This window comes from Blennius ocellaris, assembly GCF_963422515.1.
Source record: "Blennius ocellaris genome assembly, chromosome: 9".
NCBI lineage: Eukaryota > Metazoa > Chordata > Actinopteri > Blenniiformes > Blenniidae > Blennius > Blennius ocellaris.
This window is the reverse complement of record NC_137658.1, coordinates 4,435,875-4,462,331: the sequence shown is the minus strand read 5'-3', so window position 1 is coordinate 4,462,331 and position 26,457 is coordinate 4,435,875. Positions and strand designations below refer to the sequence as shown.

Here is a 26,457-nt window from a genome sequence, read left to right as displayed (position 1 = left end):
CCAGTTTCGAAGTGGACTGATATGCAGAACAAATGTTCCTCTGAATTAATTCAAAGTGAGCTCATTGTCAGCCTTAAATGATGAAATGTCTTCTTCAGAATTTTACTCTGTGACACTGAAAGACAAACAATTCCTCACTGCAGCAAGAGATCAACAGAAATACAAATGAAAAAAATGGGCTGTCTTTATATGATGGAGGATTGGAGCTTTTGAGTTCATTATTTTTTTTCTCTTTTACTTCAGCCTACTGTCATTCTCTTGGAGGAACAAATATTTTATATTTACAAGTTTTCCACAGACTTTCTCTTTGCACTTTTCTTATTGCACTAAATGGACATCGTTACAGGAATTACTGTTTTCAATAAATTTTAGTGAATTTTTATTTATTCTGTTGTAATTCAAGCCAGACAGGGTTCTGTTAAAGGAATATGGATTTCTATTCTAAGAAGCAGGACAGGTTTCTATATATACAAAATACAGATTTTAGTCTGTTAATTTGGCTATTTTACAATAAAAAATAAATCGATACTTTATTTTCAATGTGTTCATATCACAAATAATATGCATCTACTGTTGCCAGTGAGGTGTTCCATATTTTATTTTATTTTTTCAGGGAGGTGGCAACCCCAGTTATCACTCCGGGAGCTAATGCTAATGCTACGGAAGCGCTAAAGCATCGAAGCCATACCATCCATCAATATCGACACCGGAAGGCTCTCGAACGTGGTTGCGGGAGACTTCAAATCCTGTAAAGTTGACTGACATTTTAACCCAGGTTTGCCCAACACGTCACAAGCATAGATATAAAACAGGTTATATTGTCATTATGGTCACAACAGCAACACGTGGAATCAACACGCTGGACTCCAGAGCCACCAGCCGCCATGTCATGCGCCCCCTGCTGGCTCGGAGTAAACCTACACAGCCCAGTGCCGCAGGGTTGTTTCCAGTGAGTGCAGACTTGCAGGGCTTCGGGGAGAGACAGGTGGCTCGTGAGGATTGCACATCATCTGTCCTCAGACTCATCCCGAGATGGGCTGATGATGTCACCGCCAAGACGGTCACCACCCAAACCAGAAACCCTGGTTTGGGTGGAGCTCTGCTACCTTCAGTGTAGGTGATGCATCTGGACTCGGAGGAACTGATTACAGGCATCACGGCAGCCAAAGCCAGATGCGCCCTGACAATCCAGGGTCATTTTGCCACAAATGGCCACAGGCGCATGTGGAAATGCATCAAGAGCATCACTTTATTTATTTGAGCTGTATTTTAATTCGACTTTGTTTATAGTGCACCAAATACAACAGTCATTTCTCGGCGCTTTCTCCAGAGAAACCCAACAAATCCACAGGAGCAAGCACAAGCGACGGTGGAAAGGAAAAAAAAACTCCCGCTTAACGGCTTTCTGCTATTCTGGTTGGGGTGAGGGGGACAGAGGAGAGAAAAGGATAAGCCAGACCCTGGTTCAGACAAGGTGGTAGATACAGACCCTGGTTCAGGCAGGGTGGTAGATACAGACCCTGGTTCAGGCAAGGTGGTAGATACAGACCCTGGTTCAGGTAGGGATGACTTACCAGGAAGGCTAATCGAGAACTGGTTGTCAGAATAAAAATTCAGTTTGTTTACCAGTAAGTGAATAATTTTGAAGCAACGCAGGTTCAATCACAGGCAAATACAAAAATAACACATTATATGGTGATTTAAAGCAAGACTTTTCATTTATTTGTGCCGAGCAACGGTCAATCGGAAGCCTCCAGCAGGTTACACAGGGACATTTGTACGCGTAAACAGTTGACTGGCAGCTCAGACCTCCTTGCTGTCAAGAGCTCCCCGTATTTTCCCCCCAGGACGTGGTTTCGGTGCAGCTGGCGTTTCATCATTTATACGTCCTCATGTGCCACAGTCCGTCATTCAGATAGTGAACGTTTTCAATTCCGATTCCCTTGTTGACTTTTTCTCTGTTCGTGAAACACAGAGATGGAGTCAGACACACACACACCCGGGAAGCAACGCGTGGATTTGCATCGGTGAAATTAAACTTTAGCCTTACATGCTCTCTGCGGACATCTTCATCACTCCAACACAAAGTGCATGTTGCTTTCCCTCAGCCATTATGGCCTTTGGCAATATATTAAGGACAAAATGGAGAAGTAATGTGACTTTTTACATCATAGCTTCACAACTGTCTGCGCAGCGTCATGTACAAAAGGATACAACTACTGTGTCGGCCTCAGCCGGGTAGAGTTTCGCGCCCGGCGACGTCAGCCCCGGGCACATGATGTTCGCTCCACTCAAGACAAATTTAATGGCCCCTTTGTCTACTTGTTGGTGTGGAAGAATGAAAGGATCTGTAATGACACATGTAAAATAACCACGTCGGCAAGGGGAAATTCGAACCATCAGTAAGTGGGGTTGTGGGGAACTGTACTCACATTTATGCAGCAGTCTGAGAGTTGGATAGAACGGTCCTTCTCTCTGTCTGAAAAAAAGCAGCTCTCCATTCACTGTCAGGATTTCAATGTGTTCATGGCTGGAAGAGGAGGAAGAAGAAGAAGAAGAAGAAAAAAAACATTTGATAAAACCAACTGAGAGGATCTTCCAACAAGCACAATATGAAGATTTTTCAAGGAGAATTAAATCGTACCATCTGACGATCTTCACGGGGTCCTTTTTGGGCATTATGTGATTGAGCCATGACTCGATGTCTGGAAACTGTTCCAGGAGCTGATTTTTGATGCCTTTGATCACTGATGTTTTCAGTTGGATACAGTTGGAGACATTTTCCTTTTCGTCGAATCTGAAATGCAAATCTCACATCAGAGAGCGCTAAAAAAGGCAAAAGTTACACAATAAAAAGAAAAGCTGAACATTCGTAGTTTAGGATGCTTCAAATCTTTATCTTGATGATACCAAGTGGCCAGCTTTACTGACACCCTTGCTGAATCCACAAATTGCTAATTGCTGAATATTTGTCATCACCTTTAACTGTTGTGGATTTATTTTTGTGATTTGTTTTTTGTTTCTTAAATGCAGGAGGGGCGTTTAAGTGAGTTCTGCAGGTGAAGTAGCTTTTGGTAGGTACAAAAAAAAGCAAGAGTTTGTTGTACATTTTGAATGGCAGACAATCTTTTCTGAAACATGCACTTTTACTCTCTTTCCTGAAGGCCCCATTTTCCTTTTTCACACTGAACAGAAATATATGCACATCCCTTTTGTTGTTTTTGCTCCCAGTTTTCAGACCAACTGCAAAATACCCTGGTCACATTTAGGTGTTCAGAGATATTTTGTTATAATTTACTAAACGATTGGTTAACAGTCCACATATTATTTCAACGATTTGGGTCAAGCCCACCAAGGTGCCAAACGTGTCTGATTACTATGCGTTTTTATTAGACATACTAATTCTGATGTCTCAATAAAGACTCGTGTTTAAGATTAAACTCATTCATTTAAATAAATGCATATATTCCTGCCACAAGTAAAGACTCTAATCAGGTTCTGTGGGTTATGGAGTTCTATAATTTCAGTATAGTACCAGTGAGGAGTTCAGAACTACAACATGTTAATGGTGTGAAATGAACTCTGACACTTCTTGTTCATAGGAATTTTTTTTTTTTAACTAGTGCCAACTATGACTGGATGTTTCATGTCATCACGCAACACTCATCATAAAAGTCTTTTTCCTAAATAGTACTATTGACACATGATCCGAAGTTATATTGAGAACAGAAAAACCGTACAGAGCTTGTCTGCTTGTCTCATTAAATGATCAATTAAGACTCAACAGTCGCTAGCTTACCAAGCTACTAGCTAATGCTACAACACAAAAGTAATAGCCAACATCTCACTTTTTAAACATCCTCGCTGGTGACCCTTGCCGCCGTCAAGTGTGTCGAAATCTTGGCCGGATTCGCAGCGTGGGATCTGGTACCAGAAACGAAAAAGGATACCGGAGAAATTACAGTTCATTTATCAAAGAAATGCTACAACAGATCCACGCCTGTAAGGAGCGGCAGGGCCGGCAGTCTGAGTGAGCGACACTTCACGACACTTCACGACAGTTTCTTACGCTGCACGGCAGGTCAGAACTTCCTCTGCTCCTGTCGCCGAGGGAACCGCGGTGACGCATCTTGCCGTGTAGAGACCGGACCAAACGTTTGTCAACAGAACAGTACAAATTGAATTCATTGACCAATTACAACAGTACAAGGGTAAAATAAAGACAAAAAAGAAGAAAGAAAAAAATATAGATCTCATGGATTTGAGTTTATAAAAATACATTTAGTGAAGTACAGATTTATTTAATTGAATATAGCTTGTCAAAGTGTTTATTTGAAAACCACTTGTGTTTGAATTTGTCATTAAAAGCAATCAAACGTGATTTTTTTTCAGAGTATTTGCAACAGTGAATGTAATACTGCGACATTAGGGGATATAATATTTATCAGCAAGTAGAAGTGACGTCATAGCTGACGCGACGACAGTGGACGCTGCCATAGCGACATCTTGTGGCCACATCAGTGCTCAGCGTGCTGTAAAAAAAAAAAAACACGCTTGAGCAAAAAGTACTTTTGTACAAAGTACTTCCGGTGGGGTCACTGACTAGCTTCTCACAGCGGATTCTTTTTGCTCCTGTTTTCCGACTGATGTTTACCTACAATGCTCGCCCTTCCCTCTCGTCGCCACATTTCTGAGGTGAAATAAATCCGCGTAACCATTTTTTTTTAATTTAATTTTTTTTTTTTTTAAATTTGCAAACACCCGCTCGCTCCAGGAGGATCTCGCGACGAGCTTGGACAAGAGAGGCGAAAAGAGGAAGCACTAGCCGACCATCTTTCTTCTCCAGCCAGCAATAACAAGAAAGAGAGCCGACTGTTTGCACGTTTTCTCGCGTGTGTGTGTGTGTGTGTTTTTATTTTCCTGGATAAAACCTCACGGCTTCGGACCCTCCGTGTCCACACGCAAGAGAAACGCTGAGCTCTTCACCTCCTCCTCCTCCCCCGCCCCCTCCTCCTCCAAGCCTGGAAGTTTCCCCCCCCACCCACCCCCTCCATCAGAAGACTCGCTGTTAGGAATTAGTATTCCCGTTTTTTTTCATGTTTCCAACAGGTTTATCTTCCCCTAATCCCCCACCACTGCCAACCCAGGAGGCTAGACCCGCGGCCACTGATGTCAAGACCGACAGCGGCCCCATCACATCTCCGAAGAAGAGGAAACTGAACGGCTCCGAGAGGGAAGACACCAGCGACGCGATCTCCCCCTCGCCCCCGAAGACCCTGAATCCCTCCCCGGCCGCCGCCGCCTCCTCCTCGTCCCCGTCCTGCTCCGCGACGCCGCTGCACATCCAGAAGAAGTTGAGGTTCGAGGATTCGGTGGATTTCATCGGGCTGGATGTGAAAATGGCCGAGGAGGCTGCTGCTGCCGCCGCCGCCGCTTCGTGCTCCAATAACAAAAGCAAAGCCATGTTCCTGCCCGGTGGCGTGGGGCACCATGCGAACGGACTGACGAAGACCGCAGCCTCCGGCACCTTCTCCAACAGCAAACCCGGGGCGGCCAAGAAACTAGTCATCAAGAACTTCAGAGGTACCAGAGAGAGAGAGAGAGACCCCCGTAGAGCACGCACTGACAGCGGCCATCAGCTTCAAAACCACCTGCCAACTACCGGGAGGAGTGTCTGCTCCTTTACATCTCACCATCCAGTGTTAAACAGTCAAACTTAAGAAGTGCAGCCAACTTCATTTAACACATCAGATGACGTCACAAAAACTACACTTGACACAGATTTAACTTGGGAGAGTTTTATTTATTTTTTTCATTTGCCCCAAAGTCCAGATTTCAGGGACTTTCTTCAGTTTGAGTGTCCTCTTTCCGCAGGTGGAAAGCAAGGCCGTAAATTGCCTGAAGTGCAAATGTCAATCTGTGTTTCCCCTCGCGATGGACTGGCAACCTGTCCATAGTCAGTCTGGCATCGCTTCCAGCTGTGAGCTGGATAAAGCCGTATAGAAAATGAATGAATCGACTATTATGCTTCACTGTTTGGTGGCAAAAACCGCCTCAATCGACTCGTTAGTAGTTTGTAGTTTGTCACCACAGCTGGGAGTAATGACAATTTCATTTTCGCCAATTAACTCTTAACCCGTGTTTCTGAAATTGGTGAGGAAACTGGAGGAAATTAACAAGCACTCAGGGTGTGGAAACATGCAAACTCAACACTGATGGTTACCTCAGTCCAGACTCTCATCAGAAAAGGGAGACGATTTAAAAAAAAATCCTTATTAATTGTCAAATTCTTTACTAGAAACTTACACATTTGCTTTAAAAACAGCGCTGTCCTCGGCGTGTCCCGTTGTGGTTCTACGTCGACACAACACGTTGTGGTTTCTTTCTCGCAGAAAAGCCAAAGTTGCCGGAAAACTACACGCAGGAGACGTGGCAGAAGCTGAAGGAGGCGGTGGAGGCCATACAGAACAGCACTTCAATCAAGTACAATCTAGAAGAGCTCTATCAGGTATCAAAGCAGACCCTCACACCTCGGAGGAATCTGTGTGTGCTTGTTGACATTCGTTGTCCACTTGTTTATGACTCTTTTTTTTTAACCCCTCAGGCCGTGGAAAACCTTTGCTCCCATAAGATATCCGCCAAGCTTTACAAACAGCTGAGGGCCGTGTGTGAAGACCACATCAAGGCGCAGATCGATCAGTTCAGAGAATATCCTTTACGCTCTTCGGAGAGGAAATCTCTAGCCGTAGCTTGTCGTGGTGGACGGAGCTTCCTCGTCACGCACTTCTAAAACCGAAGTTGGCTGTTTCACTTAACCTTGTTCTCACGGACGCCCTGGACAGCGTGCTTTTCCTCAAGAAAATTGACAAGTGCTGGCAAGATCACTGCAGACAGATGGTAAGTTGTTTTTTGTTTGTTTTTGTTTTGTTTTGTTTTTCCCTGCGAGACACACATATGCACTTGTCGTTACAGGCTGACAAACAAAACCGTTTAACGACTGTTTTAATCGTGAAACTGTTGATGTTTTTTCATTGTTATTTTTATGGAATCTCGTCCGTATAGTTCATAAAGCCTTAAATCAAGAGAGAGACTGTATACGATTGTGTTTTAAGGACAGCTTCAGCAGTATTAGAGAAAAATATGGCGTCTAAAAACTTTTCACCTCCTATACCAGAAAGTTAATTTACTTACATACATGTACAAAAAAATAAATCACATTTTTTAATATTTGCATTACATGCTCAAAAAGGGGGTAGGAAGAAGTATAACCTACCTCTTTACATCTGTATCGTTACAAGTCGCACAAAATTATTATTATTTTTTTATTTACGTCATTGTTCTTCTATCCTACACCGAAATAATAAAAACAATTTACACAGACAGATTGTAGCCCCTCCTCCAGCAATCAACAGTATTAAGTTTGATGATTATCAACTTATACCATAGTTTCACACTGTGATACAGAAGCTTTTCTGTTATACATGGTTTTAAAAAAAACAACAAAACAACAAAACAAAGCAAATCATTCCACATTTTGAACCTGTAATAATTCAGAAAAAGTACTGACTACTGTATTACTGTGAATGTTGGGATGTTTGACTGCATAAGATAATACATAACAGTGTATAATAAGCTGTCTGCCTGGAGTTTTTTTTTTTGCTGTGGTCTGGAGACACACTTGTACAAATATAGAGACAAATTTGTACAAATTCCCTCGTCTCTCTCTCTCTCTGAAGAGTACTGCTATTCAAAATATCATGTTTAAAAGTGACGGAGCAACTTGTCGAGGCGAAAAACAACAACAAAATGAACATAAAGTCCCTCTCTGCTGGCCTCTAAATGTGTATTTCTGTCATCGCTCCACAGATCATGATTAGGAGTATATTTTTATTTTTGGACCGCACCTACGTTTTACAAAATTCAATGCTGCCATCAATCTGGTGAGTTGCGCCGCCGTGTTGCCGCCGGGCTGGTTTCTGTCGGGAGTGCGCTAAAAATGAGCGGCTCTGCTCTGCTGGGCTCCGCAGGGACATGGGTCTGGAGCTGTTCAGGTTCTACATCATCAGCGATTTGAAAGTCCAAAGCAAAACTATCGACGGCATCCTGCTGCTCGTCGAGAGGGAGCGGAACGGGGAGGCGATAGACCGCAGTCTGCTGAGGAGCCTGCTGAGCATGCTCTCTGACCTACAGGTGACACCCCCACCACCCCCCACCCACCTTTATGATCTTTTTAATATTGATCCAGACTTCTGATAAGGACCCCGATGTGTGATGTGTTCTGTTTATCACGGCCACAGCACTGCGATGAGGCTGTCAGTCCACCCCTTTGATGAATGAATTTAATGAAACCCGTGTTCTTTGTGTCGCTGACAGATTTATCAGGACTCCTTCGAGCAGCGCTTTTTGGAGGAAACTAATCGACTGTACGCCGCGGAGGGACAGAGACTGATGCAGGAGAGAGAGGTGATTTATGTGACCCCCCCCCCCCCCCCACACCCTCACCCCCCCCGGCCCTTGTGGACACATCCTGCTTTTTTGTGTCGTGTTTTCTCCCTTCAGGGACGAGACGACTAAATTGGACCGTACTCTCAAAATGAAGTGAACACGTAATCAAGAGGAAATAATTGCCAGTTATTTTTGATAATCGGTGAATTATTTCAAGCAGCGAGGAGAAATCATTCTGTGCTTTCAGTTTTTTGGGGGGGTTGTGAAGTCTAGAAGTGTTTTTCTCGACTCAATAGGATAATTAACTCTAAAGAGAATTTAATTTGGCTTAGTTCATTAAGCACCAGTTTTAATATCATCTCACTGTAAAACGGACTCCAGTTACATTTCCACATTTTCAGTAGGCTCAAAAGTCCTGTACGCTCATGGTCACAAGCATTTACTATTTTATTTATTTGCAGCTGCAGATGGAATATTTCTCATCAGATTTCACTGCACAATGCATCACATTTTAATATTTATTCTGCAGGATGGAAAGAAAAACACTTGGCATCTCACTCTGGTGCTACAACAAATATTTAGGAGAAGATCGAAAAAGCCCAAATAATTTGAAATGTGAGTCGAGACGCTTGAAATCCTTGATGAAAGTACGTTTGTATAAAACATGGATTTTGTTGCTGTCAACACCAGTTTTCTCTTCTTTTCTCGGGTTCTGATTTAAAGTCCCTCGAGGCTGAAAACACTTTTGTTTGCTTGTCATGTTGCAGATCTCAAAGTAAAATATGGGAGTTTGCTGTTTTTTTGGGGGGTTTCTTAGATGCAGTCAGTTTATGAAAAGCTTCACCGAATAGAAACAAACTACATTATTAAAAAAAAAAAAATTCCCCTTGAATTAAACCCATTCTAGTCCGTTTCTTTAAAAGCCACAGCCCTCGAGCGAAGGTATGTCCAATCAGGATGGTTTTCGTTCGACTTATTGACTCCAAAGTGTATTACATAACTACATTTGATCAATTTGAGGTTGGTCATTTTATATTTATTTTCAGTGAAGTTGTTTTTCTTCTCATTTTATTGTTATAAGAGTTTAATGCGGAGACGTCGACTCACACAACGCCAGATGTAAACGACTGACTTACAAAAGCCGTTTTTTTGTGTGTAAACAGTTCTATAACACTTGTAAAGTTTTATACAACGAAGCTTGATGAATGATTTGTTTTCAGGTACCAGAGTACCTCCATCACGTCAACAAGCGTCTTGAGGAGGAGGCCGACCGAGTAATCACATACTTAGACCAGAGCACACAGTGAGTGTCGGCATTTCGGTTTGCCGTTGTCACGTGACGGGGGATTCCCGCCTAACATTTCCTCCTCCCTTTCGCTCAGAAAACCTCTCATTGCGACGGTGGAGAAGCAGCTGCTGGGCGAACATCTCACCGCCACTCTGCAGAAAGGTACGCAAAGACGGTCAACTTGTCTGCGGAATTTAACCGGAGGGCGTCTGACCCTTTGACCTCTGACTGTGTGTGTGTCTGTTGGACAAAACCTGCAGGGCTGACTCACCTGCTGGACGAGAACAGAATACAGGATCTGTCTCTTCTATATCAGCTCTTCAGTCGGGTGCGAGGCGGCGTTCAGGTCCTCCTGCAGCACTGGATAGAGTACATTAAGGTACGGTGGCATGTGGCGACTCGCAAAAGTTGCCGAGCTCCCCGGGAGAAAGTCTGTTGGACTGAGATGTCTGTTTGGTTTCTCGGCCGTCAACGTCCAGGCGTTCGGTAGCACGATCGTGATCAATCCGGAAAAAGACAAGACGATGGTGCAGGAGCTGCTGGACTTCAAGGATAAGGTGGATCACATAATTGACGTGTGCTTCATGAAAAACGAGAAATTTGTGAATGCCATGAAAGAGGCCTTCGAGACGTTCATCAACAAACGGCCAAATAAACCCGCAGAGCTCATAGGTGAGTGGCCGGAGCCTCTTCCGCCGCCACGTGTTCCGGCGCCGGTCGTAAACCCAGACGGATATTTCCTTGTTCGACAGCAAAACACGTGGATTCAAAACTGCGGGCGGGAAACAAAGAAGCGACTGACGAAGAACTGGAGAAGATGCTGGATAAGATAATGATCATCTTTAGATTCATCTATGGTACGACTCGTCGTCCCCGCTCGGCGTATTTCTCGTCCTTGCCCGTCGTCCTTCCCGTGAAATATGTGCCGTCTTTGCAGGGAAAGACGTTTTTGAGGCCTTTTATAAAAAGGATCTGGCGAAAAGGTTGCTGGTGGGAAAGAGCGCCTCCGTGGACGCCGAGAAGTCCATGCTGTCCAAGCTGAAACACGGTCAGTTCGGTTCAGCGGCCCGTCGCTTCCTCGCCGAAACGATACGGAAGAAATGAGCAACGTCTGTGACCTTTTTTTTCAGAATGTGGCGCGGCGTTCACCAGCAAACTGGAGGGGATGTTTAAGGACATGGAGCTTTCTAAAGACATCATGGTGCAATTCAAACAGGTGAGGGCAACATTGTGACAGCAGGGCTGTACGACCGACTGCCTCCTGCAGTAGATAATATAGATGTAGACACTATACAGAAAATGATTTATTCTATTCTATTCTATTGCTTTTATTGTCATTGTACAATAAATTGCACAACGAAATTACGGTGTAGCTAAAAACACAGTAGACATACAATAAACACCGGCAGCCATTCTCACATTCAGCATTGCATTCATCTCAGCAGACACACCATGTATACAGAATAACCTAAACATTCACACACACATTCAGCTCTCACACAGACCCGCTCACATACACCCAAGGACATAGTGCAGAAATGTAAAAGTTAAAGAAGCGACTGATAATAAGTTAAGTAAAATAACAATGTAGCTGCCTGAGGTACCTTGGCTAATAAGTATGTGCGGTTGAGCACAAGGTACCTGTTATTGTACAGAGTAATGGAGTTTGATATATTGCACACAGTATGAGGTAGATAGGCTGAGGTAGTGTGTCTAACTGTTCAGTTTACACTGCTGGATATACAGTCTCTAAACAGGGAACTGCACTATTATATTGCTTTATTGCACTGAGCTGTTCAGCATTATCCAACAGTGTTGAAGTGTTGAGTTAAAACCTCTCTAACTCGAGCAAAACTAAACATTGTTATACTTTCTAATCATAGATTCTAATTGCTGAGCGGTTGCAGATGATCGTTAATTAAATGTAGACGCTTTCAGAAATAACCCGCACGTCTAAAGCAAAGGGGAACGAGTCGCCATTCCAAGCGTTTATAGGCGACGGTGTCGTTTGTGTTTCCGCAGTATATGCAGTGCCAAAACATCCCGGGAAACATCGAGCTGACGGTGAACATCCTCACGATGGGCTACTGGCCCACCTACGTGCCCATGGAGGTGCACTTGCCAGCGGAGGTGAGTTGCCGAGCAAACATGGTGGCTTGAACCGGGCGCGCTGCTTCTTTCCTAAAGCCCCGCGTCGCCTCTGTCCAGATGGTGCGGCTGCAGGAGATCTTCAAGACGTTTTACCTGGGCAAGCACAGCGGCAGGAAGCTGCAGTGGCAATCAACGCTAGGACACTGCGTATTAAAAGCTGAATTTAAAGAGGTTCGTAGGCTGATCGCCACAAAGCCGATCCGCTTCCCAGAATCACGCTCGACGTTAACCAGCGTTTGGTCGGTTTTAAAGGGCAAGAAGGAGCTACAGGTGTCACTTTTCCAAACGCTCGTGCTGCTGATGTTCAACGAAGGCGAGGAGTTCACCCTGGAGGAAATCAAGCTGGCGACGGGAATAGGTATGGTGCGATTCCATTTCTCTGTCGCTGTGGCAGCACGCTTGTTTGATGCCACGCCACTGATCGGAGACTCTTCCCCCTCCCGTTTCGGTTCACAGAGGACAGCGAACTGCGGCGGACGCTGCAGTCGCTCGCCTGCGGGAAAGCACGGGTCCTCACCAAACTCCCCAAGAGCAAAGACGTGGAGGACGGAGACAAGTTCTCCTGCAACGACGACTTCAAACACAAGCTCTTCAGGATCAAAATCAACCAGATCCAGATGAAAGAGACGGTGCGACTGTCGTTTCAAAATATCTTTTTAATTGAAAATTGAGACTTTTTTTTCTTTTTTCTCTCTCTCTTCTTCTTTTTAACCGGCGCTTTTTTTAATTTTTATTTTCAGGTGGAGGAGCAGGCCAGCACCACGGAACGAGTCTTCCAGGACCGCCAGTACCAGATCGACGCCGCCATCGTGCGGATCATGAAGATGAGAAAGACTCTGAGCCATAACCTGCTCATGTCTGAGGTGTACAACCAGCTCAAGTTCCCCGTCAAGGTGAGAAGCGCCACTGTCTCTTTCAGCCATTTTATTTATTTTTTTCGCCTTTTATGTTACTCTGCGGCAGGAAATGAAAGGAAAGATGAGCCTCCAGATAGACGCAAACAAACCCCTTTTATAAATGACCTGATCTGTGTCGTTATGGCTTCTGACAGCAGGAATCCTCATGACGCCACATTAGTGATGAGAGTTTAAAACCTTTATTTATTTATTTATTTATTTAATGTTTAAATTTTTCAGGAAAGCATAATTTTTACCACATGCTTTAAATCAGGGGTGTCAAACTGATTTTAGCTGAGGGGCCACATCCAACCTGATCTGACCTCTGGAGGGCCGAACAAGTCAAACGTAACATGTTAAACTGCAGATATGGACAAATGTCAAAGTCTTTCCTCCTTTTGATCCTTTTGTAACAGCAAGAATATTTCTATTCTGAAATATACATATTAAAGTTAATCAGATATTATTATATTTGCAAAAAATAAACCCTCAGTCACCTGTATCTGGTATCGTATTTTTTATTCAGGATTAAAACAATTTGTCATCATCTGGAAATATTTTTTGAGTTTATGTGTCTAAAGTGTCACTTCACATAAATTGGACACCTTTATTGTGAAAGGTGTTGTGTTATCTGACCTCCACAGATTGCATTAATTAATTCTGACCAAGGGCGGTTTTGAATGTCATTTTTGCCAATCCAGTGTTTTTAGATCAGCCTCTGTCAGTTTTCATATTTATACTTAAAAAAAAAAAAAAAAAAAATTAAATCACATGGCGGTCCGGATTAGATGTTTCTGGCCCCCGGGCCGCATGTTTGACACCCCTGCTTTAAATGAATGGAACCCCATTAAGCTCATCAGAGCGGCAACACTCTTAAATCTTACCGGCGCAAGCAACAGAAAGTCAGTTGTGGACAGACGGTAGCAGATAAAAGTACTCCCGCCACACCTCAAAGTATGGCGGTGGTGTGAAATGTTGCCAGCGGGTTAACGGGTTTGCCTCCCTTGCAGCCTGCTGACCTGAAGAAGAGGATAGAGTCTCTCATCGACAGGGACTACATGGAGCGCGACAAGGAGAACTCCAACCAGTATAACTACGTGGCCTAGAGAGGAGGCGCAGACGCTCCGGTCGGGATGAAAGCGGTTCTGAGTGATCGGTCTCTAAATATTTTTGCTCCAGTGGACGTTAACCATGTTCATCTTCAACCCAGCGACCGACAAGCGAATGGCGACTGCTCCACAGGGGAGAGGGGGTTTGTTTTGTTTAGTTTTTTTGGTCAGGTGGGGGTGGGAGGGTCTTGTGATCCTGTGGACTGCATGCCCATTGAAAAGAGAATATTGTCCTCATTTCTCAGTGCCTCTGAGAGAGCTGGGACGAAGCAGACACACAGATCTCCTTCAGTTTGCTCCTTTTTTCTTCTTTTTTTTTTTTTTTTTTAAACGGAGGGGGGGAAATATTTATTTTCAAACTTCGATTCTTCTTCTTTGTCCACAGTTTGCGCCGACATGCTCTTTGTTACCAAGTCACTTTTTCCCTTTTTACTCTTTTCTTCTGTTCATCCACTACCACAGATCTTAAATGTACCACATGTTGGAGAGGAAAAACCGAACGGAGAAGAGGGGGGGGGGGGAAAGAAAAAAAAAAAAAAAGAATTTAACAGATGCTTGATTTCTTCAGGTTGAAGATCGTCTGTGTGAGAAGTTTTCCAGTCGTTACCGCGACGCTGTGATCAGCAAAAACACGAGAATTGTAAACAGCAGTTTGTGCCAAAAAACAAAAAAGAAAGAAAGAAACGGAGCACTTCATTCTTTGTGGGGTGTTTTTCAAGCTGCTAGGACAGTTCCCTCGTTCAAGTATATGCGTATACGTTTACCTATTTGTTTTTCTTTGTACATTTTTTGGAGCATACATCATCAGAGTGACATGAGCCCATCTGACAGCCATTAGGGTTTTTTTTTTTTTTTTTTTTTTAATCCTTGTTTATTAAAAGCACAACAGACCGAGACCATTTCTGATGGAGCGTTGGGGTCGCATCAGGAAGCGAGAATCAAGGAGAATATTTTTAATGTCAGCTCACGATTTGAAAATGGAGTCAAAGTTTTTTGGGTTTTTTTAAAGTAAGAGGTGGGAAAAAAAAATCTAAAGCTTTGTTTGCCATTTCAGAATGAGGTTGAATAACTATATTGAGGAGTTCATTCTCAATTTTAACTTCATTCTTGGTTGTGTTTTATTCTCAAAGTGTCAAATATTTTTTAAACTTCCCCTACTAATTTTATTTTTCTCTTAGAACACAACATTTTTTTTCCCTGTCCTGTTCAATTCATTGTGGTTCTGCCGAAAGAGAGTGCAAGGAAAATAAATAGAGAGAGAAGATGTTAGATTTTACCTGTCTGCACAAGTCTGCCAACGCCTCATTGCATTTGTATGAAAAAGTAAAACAGAAGAATAAAAAAAAAGAAAAACCTTGGTCTTTATCTAAAAGTTTAGCTTACAGGAAATGGTGACATATCCCGTCCCCCGTTTTTTTTTTTTTTTTTTTGGGCATTCTCACAAATAGAATAAAGGTTTCACACATTTGAAAATGGTTTTGAATTAATGTTTGGTCTCTTGGGGGGGGGGATCCAGATTAGACATGACTACTGCTGGGCTTTGCCCTGAAAATTACACTTTAAAAGTGGCTTAGAATAAATTAATGACACATTTCTCTGAACACCTCTTAGATTAAGTGAAATACCACTGAATCCTGTTGCCTTTTACGATCTAGCTCAATGGTTTCTTATCATATTGGAGGTAAATTGATTCCTAAAATTTCCCATAGGTGTGGGTTGGACAAAGTGAAGATATGATGGAGGGATAGATAGAGAATTGCCTGAACAGGAGGGATGTTTAACTCTTTTCTATGTTCATTCATGTGAATTATTACAACCTTGGCAAGTTTGAACGGCCAAACATGATCTGATCTCTCTTAACTAAAAAAAAGTCGTGTCAGTAAAAGCATGGGTTGCATATTGCAGTGAATCTGGCGTTTAATAGTTTTTTTTCACAACTACAGGCGAATTTAATCAAGACTATATCGTGGTAAGTTTAACGAAATTATATAACTTTGAATGCATTGTTTGTCTCCTGAATTCATATTAAGAACAAGGTTTCGATCACGTTTAATGGAAATCATATAATTATTTGTAATATTATTCATAATTCAGAAGGGGAGGGGGAGGGAGCGAGGGGTTACAGTCTGTCCTCGAGGGCTCTGACACGCTCGTGCTGCCCTGTCATATGACTTCCATTTCCTGTTCGAGCCGGCGGAGCCTCCTCTTCCCAAACACCGCGCACCGAGCCTCCGTGACGGCTGCCCTCGTCCTCTCCGCTCCGAAACTTCAAAACCAGCAACCATGTCTCAAACATTGTTTTTTTTCATCGCGCTTGGAACCGGTAGGTAGATCCACCCGATCGAAACGCACATTAGAATTGTGAAAAGAAAAAAATGTTTGTGGGAAGTGATTAAACTTCCCGGATCCTCGCGGCCTGCACAGCTGTGGGAAAAACAAGTGTTTATTCGGGGATCTCTCTCGGTTGTCGGTGGGGTTTGACTGTTGGGTCGTAGACGTGTGTATTTGAGGAGGATTTTGCCCCCTAGATCTCAACCTGACACTTGAGGGTTCCAGTGAAAAGAGGCGCTCTCCTGTCGTGACGCTGCGCCGCTTGTAGCTTCTCTGCTAATTGTTACCTACGTCAACATCAATCTGGAACGACTGCACGCAGCTTCCCACGCAAACACCGCGGCTTATGTCCTCACGGAAACACGCAGAAACCGAACCGTGCCTCTAAAGTTACTGACAACACTAGCAATTGTATATAAAAAAAAATATTTAACCCCGTGCTTCGTCTTCCAATGTTTTGGGGCAAATGTCGCTATTGCTTAGCATAGGCGTTAGCTAGCCACTTGGTCAGCGGTTGTTTGGAAAGTTCGAGTTGATAATGGAGTCGAAGGATCAGCCAAGTCGCACACGGGCTGCTAGATACGATCAAGCAAACACGTCTGGGGGTTGATAAAGACAAATTGTGCGTTTGAAGGTGCGTTATAGGGTTTAAAAGCACGTTAGCTTTCCGTTAGCATTAGCTTGGTGGAGACAGTTTACAGTAAGTTGCACGTGACGGGTCTTCCCGGAATCGAAACTCATCCCTCTCTTGTCCTGATTTCACTTTTCTGCTTTTGATTTAAATCCTTTGCATATAATCTGTCACGTATTCACGGGTATTTGTATCCCCAAATACCAAAACAGTATTTTTCAGAGGCTTGGTGACGCAAAATCTCTAGAAATATAACAATATTTCCTGTTTTAGTGCTTGTCCAGGTCTTTTGGACATGTTTTTAATTAAAGGTTTGACTTTCTTTAAGGTCATCTACAATCCGTTTTGACAAATCCACCTGTTTTAGATGTCGAACAATGTTTTTGTAATTGCAAGGTTCACAATCATAAACTGTGCTCCAAGTGATCTTTAGCCCCATTTCTGGAACAAACTAGATAAGATTCCACCAGCTGAACAAGTGTCTAAGTTGTTTTTAATCGCAGCCCAGGCTGAAAGAATTCCTCTTTTTTTTGTATAGTTTCATAAAGAACCAAATTGTAGTTGTGGTTGGCTGTAGTTGACAATTACATTAACATTGCCTTATTTTTGTAGTAGTAGTTTTGGAAAGTTCATCCCTAGGTTAAAAAGATACCCAACAATGCAATCTTATCAGGAGTTCCACAATGTCGTCACATTAAACATGCTGATAGTTCATTTCGTACCCAATGGGGAGTGACATTTCTTTGCAGAAATATGTTTGTACAGTTTTGGCCATGTAGTAAGGCCGTGAGTATCATGTGAATTAATGAGTGTACATGATTTTTTTTCCTCACGTCATGTCATATATAATAGTTTGTGTTTCTCACAATAATTATATGGCATCTGTATGCACCTGTCTCGATAGTTCTCAAGATTCTATGTATTGTGCAGTTTATGTTAATATGTTGGCGCTGATCTGATCAACATGTTGCACAGCCTAAAGTATATTTGTGTTGGGTTATGTTACGTTTGACTGTTGGGCTCTGACACAGCGACAGTGTTTTGGCTGCGCGAGCTCACAGAGAATAAGTGTGTCAGTGTTTGCGGGGTATTTCAGGATCTAGTTTGTGATCGTCTGGTGACCCAGCTAATGTCGGGTGGGAGCCTGAAGCAGTATTTCCCATTCCTGAACCAACACATCTAATTCAAATAAATGTGTTGGGACGAAGCTGTGTGGAAGCGTCGTCATGGCATGTTTGCGTGGAAGAAAAATATGAATCAGAAGCCTGCATGTTTGCACTTGTTGTAAAAAGGATGTTACACACCAGTTGAGCTACTTTCTGTCAATGATTAACCTTGACACTTCTTTTTTTTTCCCCAGTGTTCCAGCTGTCATGTGGCACTCAGGTGAATGTCACAAAAGATGATAAGCTGTGCCTCTTCGCCAATCTGATGCTCCACTTCTCCGTCTCCTATGAAGTAACCGGCAACAAGGTGGGCGTCTCGTCTGAGTCACTCCAACCCAGCAAACTATATATTTAGTGTGCGCTTGCCTACAGGAGCAGAGTTCTTCTGAAATGAAAGTGCTGCGCTCTTATCAAGAAGCGAAAACAGTCCGGCTATCACATAGCTTCTTTATGCACTTGTCCTCACGGAAAGGGAAAATAAGAGGAGTCACTTGAAAGCCAGCATATTCCAGCTGCTCAGCATTTAACCCTGTGCGCTTTCCGTGCGCGTATCCTGTAATTGTTTTTAGTCTTTGTGGGATTTAGTGTCAAATTGAAGTAGTGGTATTTGAATTAAAGCAACTTAAACGTAGACAGTCAAATTAAAAATCAACTAATGAAAACGATTGCTATTACACAAGAGGCAGGTACATAAAGTAAGAAGCCGAACTGAACAGCAGATGGGAGCAGTGGAATACCAATGCAGCGGTAAATGCATTGTCTGGCAAACGGCGCAGGATTTGTCTGTGAAAACGTGCATTTTAAAAGCTGTAGAAAGTGCGAGGCAGCCGATATTATCCAATTTGAGCGCCTCGCCTTTAACGGCCTTCATGGCTAAACTCCAGAATATTTATCGGAGCCTTTCCACCCTCACAGACCTGTTGGTAACCCGAGATCCTCTATTAATAACCTGCTGACAGTCTCCACTGATCCATTAAAAACAAAAGGTGCTTTTAGTGTTAGAGCACTGCAACACCGCCCCCCAATTTTAAGAACTCCTCTTAATCGAAAAGTCTTCCGAGTTATGAGAATCTGAGTGGCTCTTTAAGCGTTCATACTTTTAAATATACATACGTTTTCAGATTTATTTCATATCGTACACAAATGTTCACATCGCTGCCAAGTTCTAATTCTATCCTGTCGCCTCTTCCAGAGTCAGACTGCCACGTTTGAGCTTCCTGAAAACGTCACGGCAGACGGAAGTACGTGTGACGCTACAAAGTCAACCCTGAAGCTCAGCTTTGGAGACGGACACTCCCTCAGTGTGGACTTCACCGCAAGCGGCGACAGTTATCGCGCAGACCTGATCACGTTTATCTACAACCTCAACGACACGACCCTCTTCAACAACTCGGTGTCAGAAGGTAGCTTCCATTGCAAACCAACAGAAAGCGGATGCGCGCAGGTGAAACTGTTGTCACCGACACGTCTCTTTATCATTCCTAGACGCCGTGACGGTGAAGGCGGAGCCGCAATTCACAAACGTAACCATGGATACCTGCTACTCCTGCCACAGCGAGGACACGATCCAGGTGGACTCCGTCAACATGACCATGTGGAACGTGCTCATACAGGCGTTTGTCAGCAACGGCAGCAAGAGCGAGCAGAGTGAGTACGGGCGCCGACGGCGACGCTTCTCATCCCGGCGGCGACGTTTCCCCTCGTCGTCTCAACCGCTCGTCTCTTCTCTCATTTCCCCCCGTCAACAGTGACCTCCTGTGCTGCCGATACGCCGACTCCTACTCCGACTCCCGCCGGCAACGCCACCACCACGGCACCGGTCACAAACATGACGTCCACCGCTCCCCCTCCTCCCCCCACCACCACCCCGACGCCCCCCCTGCCCACCCCCACAACGGGAAACTACTCCGTGAAGGCCACGAACCAGAGCGCCTGCCTGCTGGCCAACTTCGGCCTGCGGATCGGCTACAAGCAAGGAAGCGTACGTCCGTGAACGCAAACGCCGTAGCGCCGGTGGCTTCTAGTTGTACGAGACGACCTGATTTTCTTCTCTTTTGGCCTAGAAATATGAAGAGTTGAACTTTGAGCCCAACGGGACCCAGGTTACTGGATTGTGTGGCGTCAACAGCAGCGAGCTCACGCTGGAGTCAGGCCCGGTGACCCTGGTGTTCACCTTCACCAACGTAAGTGCCACGCTGTTCCCGCCGTCTGAAGAGAAACTTCGTCTTCTCAAGAACTTTGACTTGGTTTTATGGAGAAAAGTAGCATCTTTTTTTGTTGTTTTTTGCTGAGGATATATGAGAAGAGAAATCAAAATAACAACTGGCACATCTGTTTAAGACTCCCTGGCACAATGAACGAGTCCTAAAATTTTAAAGTTTCTGTTTCCAGAACTGATTATTGGTTGGATGAGTGGGACTGAATGTGTGTTTTAACACAAGATAAGTTCCTTATTACCTTGTAAAGATACCCAAACCTGACCAAAGGTCACTGCAGAGACATGTTATTAGTGACGACAGTCTTGTTTTTCTCGGTCAGATTTTTCCAACTTGAACTTTTGAACTTGCAGATTTATCACTTTTGAGACACAAACTCTCCGTTTTATTAAATCAACTTAGCCGTGTGTGTGTGTGTGTGTGTGTGTGTGTGTGTGTGTGTGTGTGTGTGTGTGTGTGTGTGTGTGTGTGTGTGTGTGTGTGTGTGTGTGTGTGTGTGTGTGTGTGTGTGTGTGTGTGTCTGAATTAGAATCACACACAAATGTTTCAACCTCATAAGGTCACAGACAGGAAGTCACTAGATTTGTCTGAAAAAGAGAAGTGTTTTTATGAATGACAGTGACTCATAGGGTATTCATCAGCAAATTTAGATGGATCTTACTACAATTTTTTTTTTTTTTTTTTTTTTGCAGTTAAACACTTTCTTTTTCTTTATTTCACAGGACACAAAGAAATTCCGCCTCCACGCTTTGAACGTCACCGTGAAGACGAGCTCCGGTAACTGCAGCGCTCGTCCGTGCCCACGCACGTCGGGTCGGGCACAGAAACGCTGAGACGTCTTGTCTGCTTGCAGGAAGTGTGTTTTTTGAGTCGAACAGCAGCCTGAGTCTGTGGGAGGCGTCGATCGGAAGCTCCTACATGTGCAAGAAGGAGCAGAACGTCACCATTACCGAGGAGCTCGAGCTCCTCACCTTCAACGTGCGGGTGCAGCCATTCGCAGTGAAGAAGGGACTGTTCAGCACAGGTGGGTTTGTCTCTTATTTATCTTTGAGTTAAACCGGACTCTGCAGCTCTTTTTGTCACTCGACGACCGAATAAAGCTTTGCTGCAAATGTATAGATATGGTGGGAAGAAAATGTGAAGCCACCGAAGGTTAAAACAACTAAAAGATGCATGTATGGAAGTAGATAAATAGAGTTAAATTTAAAATCATGTAATGAGTAAAAAAAAGGACTATTTCAATCTGATGTAATAAAGGTAATAATTCTAGAGTTTAAATGATTCCAATAAATACTCGAGTGAAGATGGAAAAGAGAAATTCCTGGTAAATCTGCTGTTGACGACAAAAGCAAGGTCATTTTTCTGGATATAAAAAAAACCCAACTACAATATGGCGGCGCGAGGCCCAGCGTCTCTCTTCTCGCAATGGCAACTACACACTGTTCCCTATTTATTTATTTATTATTTAGATATGTGAGTGTGTATGTGCATATAATATCTGTTACTTGGGATATTGCAATTCTGGTTGGATGCTAAACTGCATTTCGTTACATTTGTAACGACAATAAGTTGAATCAATCAGTCAATATGTACTGAAGAAATGTGTTTTTTCGCAATCCTTCAAAGTTGCGATTGTGTTTCAAGCATCGCCGTTTTAATACATTTCTGCAACGTACAAAATGATCTCGTACTAAACGGGTAATTGAAGTTGAACTACCTGAACGCGACGTTGAGTTCATCCTCATTTCTTTCTTCATTTTAAAACCCAAGATGTTTGTCAAACGGCAGACGATGTGTTTAGAAGAAAGAAAGCTGCCTTCTTCCTGTTTTTCCCTCCTGTTGACTGACTCTCTCTTTATCTGCAGCCCATGAATGTTCAGTGGATGACACCAGCATCTTAGTCCCAATCATTGTTGGCGCTGCTCTGGCTGGCTTGATTCTCATTGTAGTGATCGCTTACGTGATTGGTCGGAGAAAGACTTATGTTGGATATCAGACCCTTTAAACCCCCCCACCCCCCACCCCCCACCCCCTGTGTGTGTTTGTGTTTATTTTTTCTTGTTGATCTGGATGTCCTGTCTGGTTTTTGTTTTTTTTGTTGTTGTTTTTTTTCGTGTTTATGGGCAAGTGCAGGGTCCACCAGACCTTCCACTGCAGTTTTAAGATCACTGCTTACAGGAAGGTGCCGATGAAACGTCTCGCACACATTGAGCACATCGTGTGAGATGATCCTGCACCTGCTCAGCAGACATTCCCTTGATTTTCAACTTTTTTTTTTTTTTGCTTGTCATTAAGTTTTGTGCACATTTATGGTTTGACCTCTCATCCCCAGAATTATCCAGATGATTATCGCATCATTTTCTTCATAAATCAAAGCAAAGGGGGTCGAACAGCTTTTCGTATTTTAAGCGATTTAAACAGTTGAACGTTTTCTTTTTTTTGCAAAAGTCGTTTGAGGAAATCCGCGTTGTAGCCCATGTTTGCCCCTGTAGAGCAGGAGAAACATTTGGATTTTCGTCCCGTTTGTGTGTCTCCAGTCGAACGTGAAACGACAGGAACTTCATTTATCCTCAGTAGAGACGCGTGTGAAGGCTCACGTGAAATCACAAATCCAAATCAGAAGTGTCGAGAGCCTGAGACAGAACGGCGGCGTCATTGACCAGAAAAATACGACAAAGTGTTAAAAAAAGTTTTGTATTATTTTCCAGAGAAGACATTTGGCATTAGGTCTAGAAAAAGGGATAGTTTAACTGTAGATGTTCGCTTTGAGCGGAGAAAACTCGAGGATATTTACATGAAAAATGCACTAAGACGCTCTTTACTTTTTAGAGGACGTTGTGACGTTCGTCTCGCCGCGGCAACATCGACAAGTTCATGAAAACTTGGGTTTCTTTGCCTTCGACTTGCGAGGGAGTTTGAAGTTAAAAGTTTCACAACAAGAAAAAAAACATTTGGAGGCGACTTTTATCAGTTTGCATGGTCAAATGTGGGTAATGGAGTTAAAATTCAGGCTTTTTGAATAATTAACACTTTAATATCAAAGTTATTGGACTCTTGACAGACACAAATCTGTGTCTTTTGGTGAATGAAAAGCAGTTTCTGTTTTCTGAAAAGCTCGGCTGTGTATTTAGCATATTTACCGGGAGACGCTGGCAAACATTCCCCACAACTGTCGGCAGGAAAACCTCGTTTTCACGTCGGACTCGGTCGTTCGCAGCGAGAAGCTGAACGCAACTTTATCAGGTCCTTGTTTTAAAGTGGTGAAGGCAGATTTGTTTTGTTATTGACGGAAAGGTGACGCGGTGGTGGAAGCTGTATATTGTCGCTTCACTCCAGAGCTTTGTGTTTGTTTTTTGGTTGTTGTCGGTTTCTTTTTTTTCTTTTTCTTTTTTCTTTTTGCTTGTGATCGACGCTGCATTGTTGTATTTCAGCTTTGTATAAATTCAGTTTGCCTTCCTCCCCGGGATGTTTTTGCAGCACTCGTCCTTCGATTTGTTTTCTCCGTTCAGTAAGTCGCTGGTAAACTTTGGTTTGTTTTAATCCTCCTCCGCTGGTGGAGAAAATTACACACATTTCTTTTTTTCTTTTTTTTTTTCCTCCCTCCCTCCCTCCGCAGCAAAGGAAAAATCATTCCGTGCTGCAAAATCATCTCGGTCCATGTGTGTTATATGAAAAACAAATTTCTGGTTTCATCTTCATAATCTCATGCTGTTAGCTTTAAAAAAAAATCTAAATAAATGGATTTCACAATGTGTCGATGGAGCTTTTTAGCTTTTGTAAGATCTGTGGAAATAAAAGTTTTGCTGCTGTCTGACACCGTGTAAACGTTCATGCGTTTGAAAAACTTCTCACACACGTCTTCTCTTTCAGCTGCCATTTAAACATATTTCTTTTTTTTTTTTATTTATTTCCTCTGGTAAGCGTGTGGGACATTCACCTCTCTGCTCTCTTCACTCTCGTCTAGCTGAGGATTGCCAGGCTGATGGGGAGAGCTTCCTTGTTCCCATAGCTGTCGGAGTTGCCCTGCTTGTTCTCATTCTTATTGTTCTGCTGGCCTATTTCATCGGGCGAAAGAGAAACATGGCCACCGGCTACGAGTCTTTCGCTTAAAAACCCGGCGCTCTCTGCGACGCGCAGGCCGGCCGCTGCCCCGCCCGACCCGCTGCCTTTGACTAATTGTGGAAGTTTTACTACTACGTGTTGTATCTTTGTTTCCATGTAGTGTTTAGTGCTGGTGACTTGACTGTATTTCTTTTGGTTTTCTTGTTTTCCCGCTGAGTTACGCCACTCCTCCACTGCACGGCTTCTTTTCTCATCACTTCTGTTGAGTTTCCAGCGAATCTGCTGAGCAGTCGGCACCTGAATCGGTGCTTTGTGACACGGAGCGGCTTAAAAAAAAAAAACGTACTTGTAAAAGCGGAGGATTCAATCCTTTCGGCAAAATCCTCTGCAGGTCTCATGTTGTCACGTTGATCTCATCGAGCCGAGGTGAATAAAGCTCTGCGGTGCTTTGGAGGAGTGGAATCAGATGAGATTTTGAGCATTTTTATGCCTGAAATGGTCGGATTCTGTCCAATTAGTGTAAATATCTGCGGCCACCACTATAATTTAACTTCCTCCGCATTAAGTTTGGTCTGATTTCCTTTTAAAAGGAGGATAAGAGTCGATACCAGTGATGTGGCGACGCAAACAAACAGCATGGCCGAAATTAAAAAAATAAATAAAGTAAAAAAAATCCATTCCACCTGTAAACTTAAACGTATCGATCAGGCATTAAAGGTTTCCGTCTTCTCATCTGACTCGGCAAAGAAGCATTGTGGGGAATCCCTCCAAACATTCTGCCTGACTTTACTGTCAATGTACATTAATGGTGGATTTTTCTTTGAGCGTTTAATGAGCCTTTTCCCCTCCGCAGTCGCATCGATTTCCCGTAGGTTCTTGCCGCTGTCGCCTCTTTAACCGTCTCTGCCGTGGCACTAACCTGTCGTGTCTCTCTCTGTGTCTCCTTTCTGTCCTGTCAGCTGAGGAATGCTTCCTGGACTCTGATTTGAGCTTTTTGGTGCCCATAGCAGTGGGCGTGGCGCTCAGCTTCCTAATCATCCTTGTGCTTATCTCTTACCTGATTGGTCGGAGGAAGAGTCGCACTGGCTACCAGTCCGTATAATCCCGCCCTGCTGCTTCTGCCTCTCCCCCTCCTCTTTAATATACCATCATCCACATCTTTTCCATGATTCACCTTTCAGATTTTAGCCTTTTTTTTCCTTCTTTTTCTTTTTTGCAAGAGGCAGAAAGTCTAAAATTCCACCTCCAGCTTAATTCTGACTCATCTTTCAACAGTTGCCCTTTGTTCTGCTTTAATGCTAATGACTAAATCCAAAATAAAGGAAAAGAACCCGAACATGTATGATCGATATTGCATCGTTTGATTCTAGACTGCATGTTTTCAAGAACTAAATTCTCCGGCTGTGGTTCAGCAGTCCACCTCTAAACTCCTCCCCCTGAGAGGCCTTTCGCTCTCGGTCTCTGTGCTGTATAATAGTATATGTGTAAATTACTCTCTTGTATAGAATGAATGATCTTGGGGTTTTTTTTTTGTTTAGTTTTTTTTATGACGTGAATGTACGAGCAAGCTCATAGACACTTTCTCAGTAATTATTTAACCTCCACATAACACAAACGGAATGAATCTCCACCCCGTTGCACATTTAGTCACCGACTCGTAGCTTCAATGAAAAGGGACACTATTGAAACTTTTACCAGCGCCGGGACCAGGTTTTTCATTTCCTTCCTTTTTATTCCGAGTGCATGATGTTTGTCTCGCTCACGGTGAGAAGAGTTGAGATCTTTTACTTTCTCGAATGTACAACTTCTTCACAGATTTTTTTTTTTAACCCCTTCGTCTCAGGCCCGAAACTCGAGAACACACTGCCCTCCGTGTGACGTCGTACATTAGTTACCTGCAGGCGCAGCTTGAAAAGCCCACGAGTAGTTTATTCCTGAGCTCGATTCATGTCATCTGTGTGATCCTGGTACCTTCGATCACCCCCCCCCCCCTCCCCGAACAGTCTTGTGCCTTTTTTTTTGTTTGTTTTCTTCTTTCTGTTGTTGCGCCTCTCGAGTTGCTTGCTTGAAGCTTGACTCCATCTGATGAAGAATGTGATGCGATGAACTTGTACAAACACAAGCGGGGAACAAATTAAATAAAGTTTCGTTCTTGTTTTGTA

At 43.4% G+C, this 26,457-nt stretch overlaps 3 protein-coding genes across 4 annotated transcripts; 2 read left to right on the top strand and 1 right to left on the bottom strand.

Annotated features, from left to right (window-relative positions):
• Nucleotides 1-1,452: 1,452 nt before the first annotated feature.
• Nucleotides 1,453-4,019, bottom strand: mcts1 (MCTS1 re-initiation and release factor). Its single transcript, XM_080502694.1, has 6 exons — nt 3,849-4,019; nt 2,645-2,797; nt 2,433-2,530; nt 2,215-2,348; nt 2,051-2,118; nt 1,453-1,958 (listed from the first exon to the last, which is right to left on the bottom strand). The coding sequence occupies exons 1-6, from the start codon at nt 3,857-3,859 to the stop codon at nt 1,877-1,879; spliced, it is 546 nt and encodes a 181-aa protein (XP_080358820.1). The 5' UTR covers nt 3,860-4,019; the 3' UTR covers nt 1,453-1,876.
• A 1,065-nt stretch (nt 4,020-5,084) lies between these two features.
• cul4b (cullin 4B) lies at nt 5,085-14,010 on the top strand. Its single transcript, XM_080502498.1, has 19 exons — nt 5,085-5,583; nt 6,393-6,508; nt 6,605-6,708; nt 6,828-6,897; nt 7,867-7,940; nt 8,028-8,190; nt 8,374-8,463; nt 9,666-9,748; nt 9,828-9,895; nt 9,994-10,112; nt 10,213-10,405; nt 10,486-10,590; nt 10,671-10,781; nt 10,864-10,949; nt 11,756-11,863; nt 11,942-12,242; nt 12,341-12,513; nt 12,625-12,777; nt 13,791-14,010. The coding sequence occupies exons 1-19, from the start codon at nt 5,097-5,099 to the stop codon at nt 13,884-13,886; spliced, it is 2,700 nt and encodes an 899-aa protein (XP_080358624.1). The 5' UTR covers nt 5,085-5,096; the 3' UTR covers nt 13,887-14,010.
• A 2,102-nt stretch (nt 14,011-16,112) lies between these two features.
• Nucleotides 16,113-26,457, top strand: lamp2 (lysosomal-associated membrane protein 2). Of its 2 annotated transcripts, none has more exons than XM_080502097.1 (9): nt 16,113-16,212; nt 18,212-18,324; nt 19,210-19,420; nt 19,503-19,664; nt 19,766-19,998; nt 20,081-20,200; nt 20,956-21,010; nt 21,087-21,257; nt 24,198-26,457. In XM_080502097.1, the coding sequence occupies exons 1-9, from the start codon at nt 16,173-16,175 to the stop codon at nt 24,341-24,343; spliced, it is 1,251 nt and encodes a 416-aa protein (XP_080358223.1). In that variant the 5' UTR covers nt 16,113-16,172; the 3' UTR covers nt 24,344-26,457. The 2 variants fall into 2 exon arrangements, with proteins under 2 accessions (XP_080358223.1, XP_080358224.1); XM_080502098.1 differs by lacking the exon at nt 24,198-26,457 and adding an exon at nt 22,099-24,047.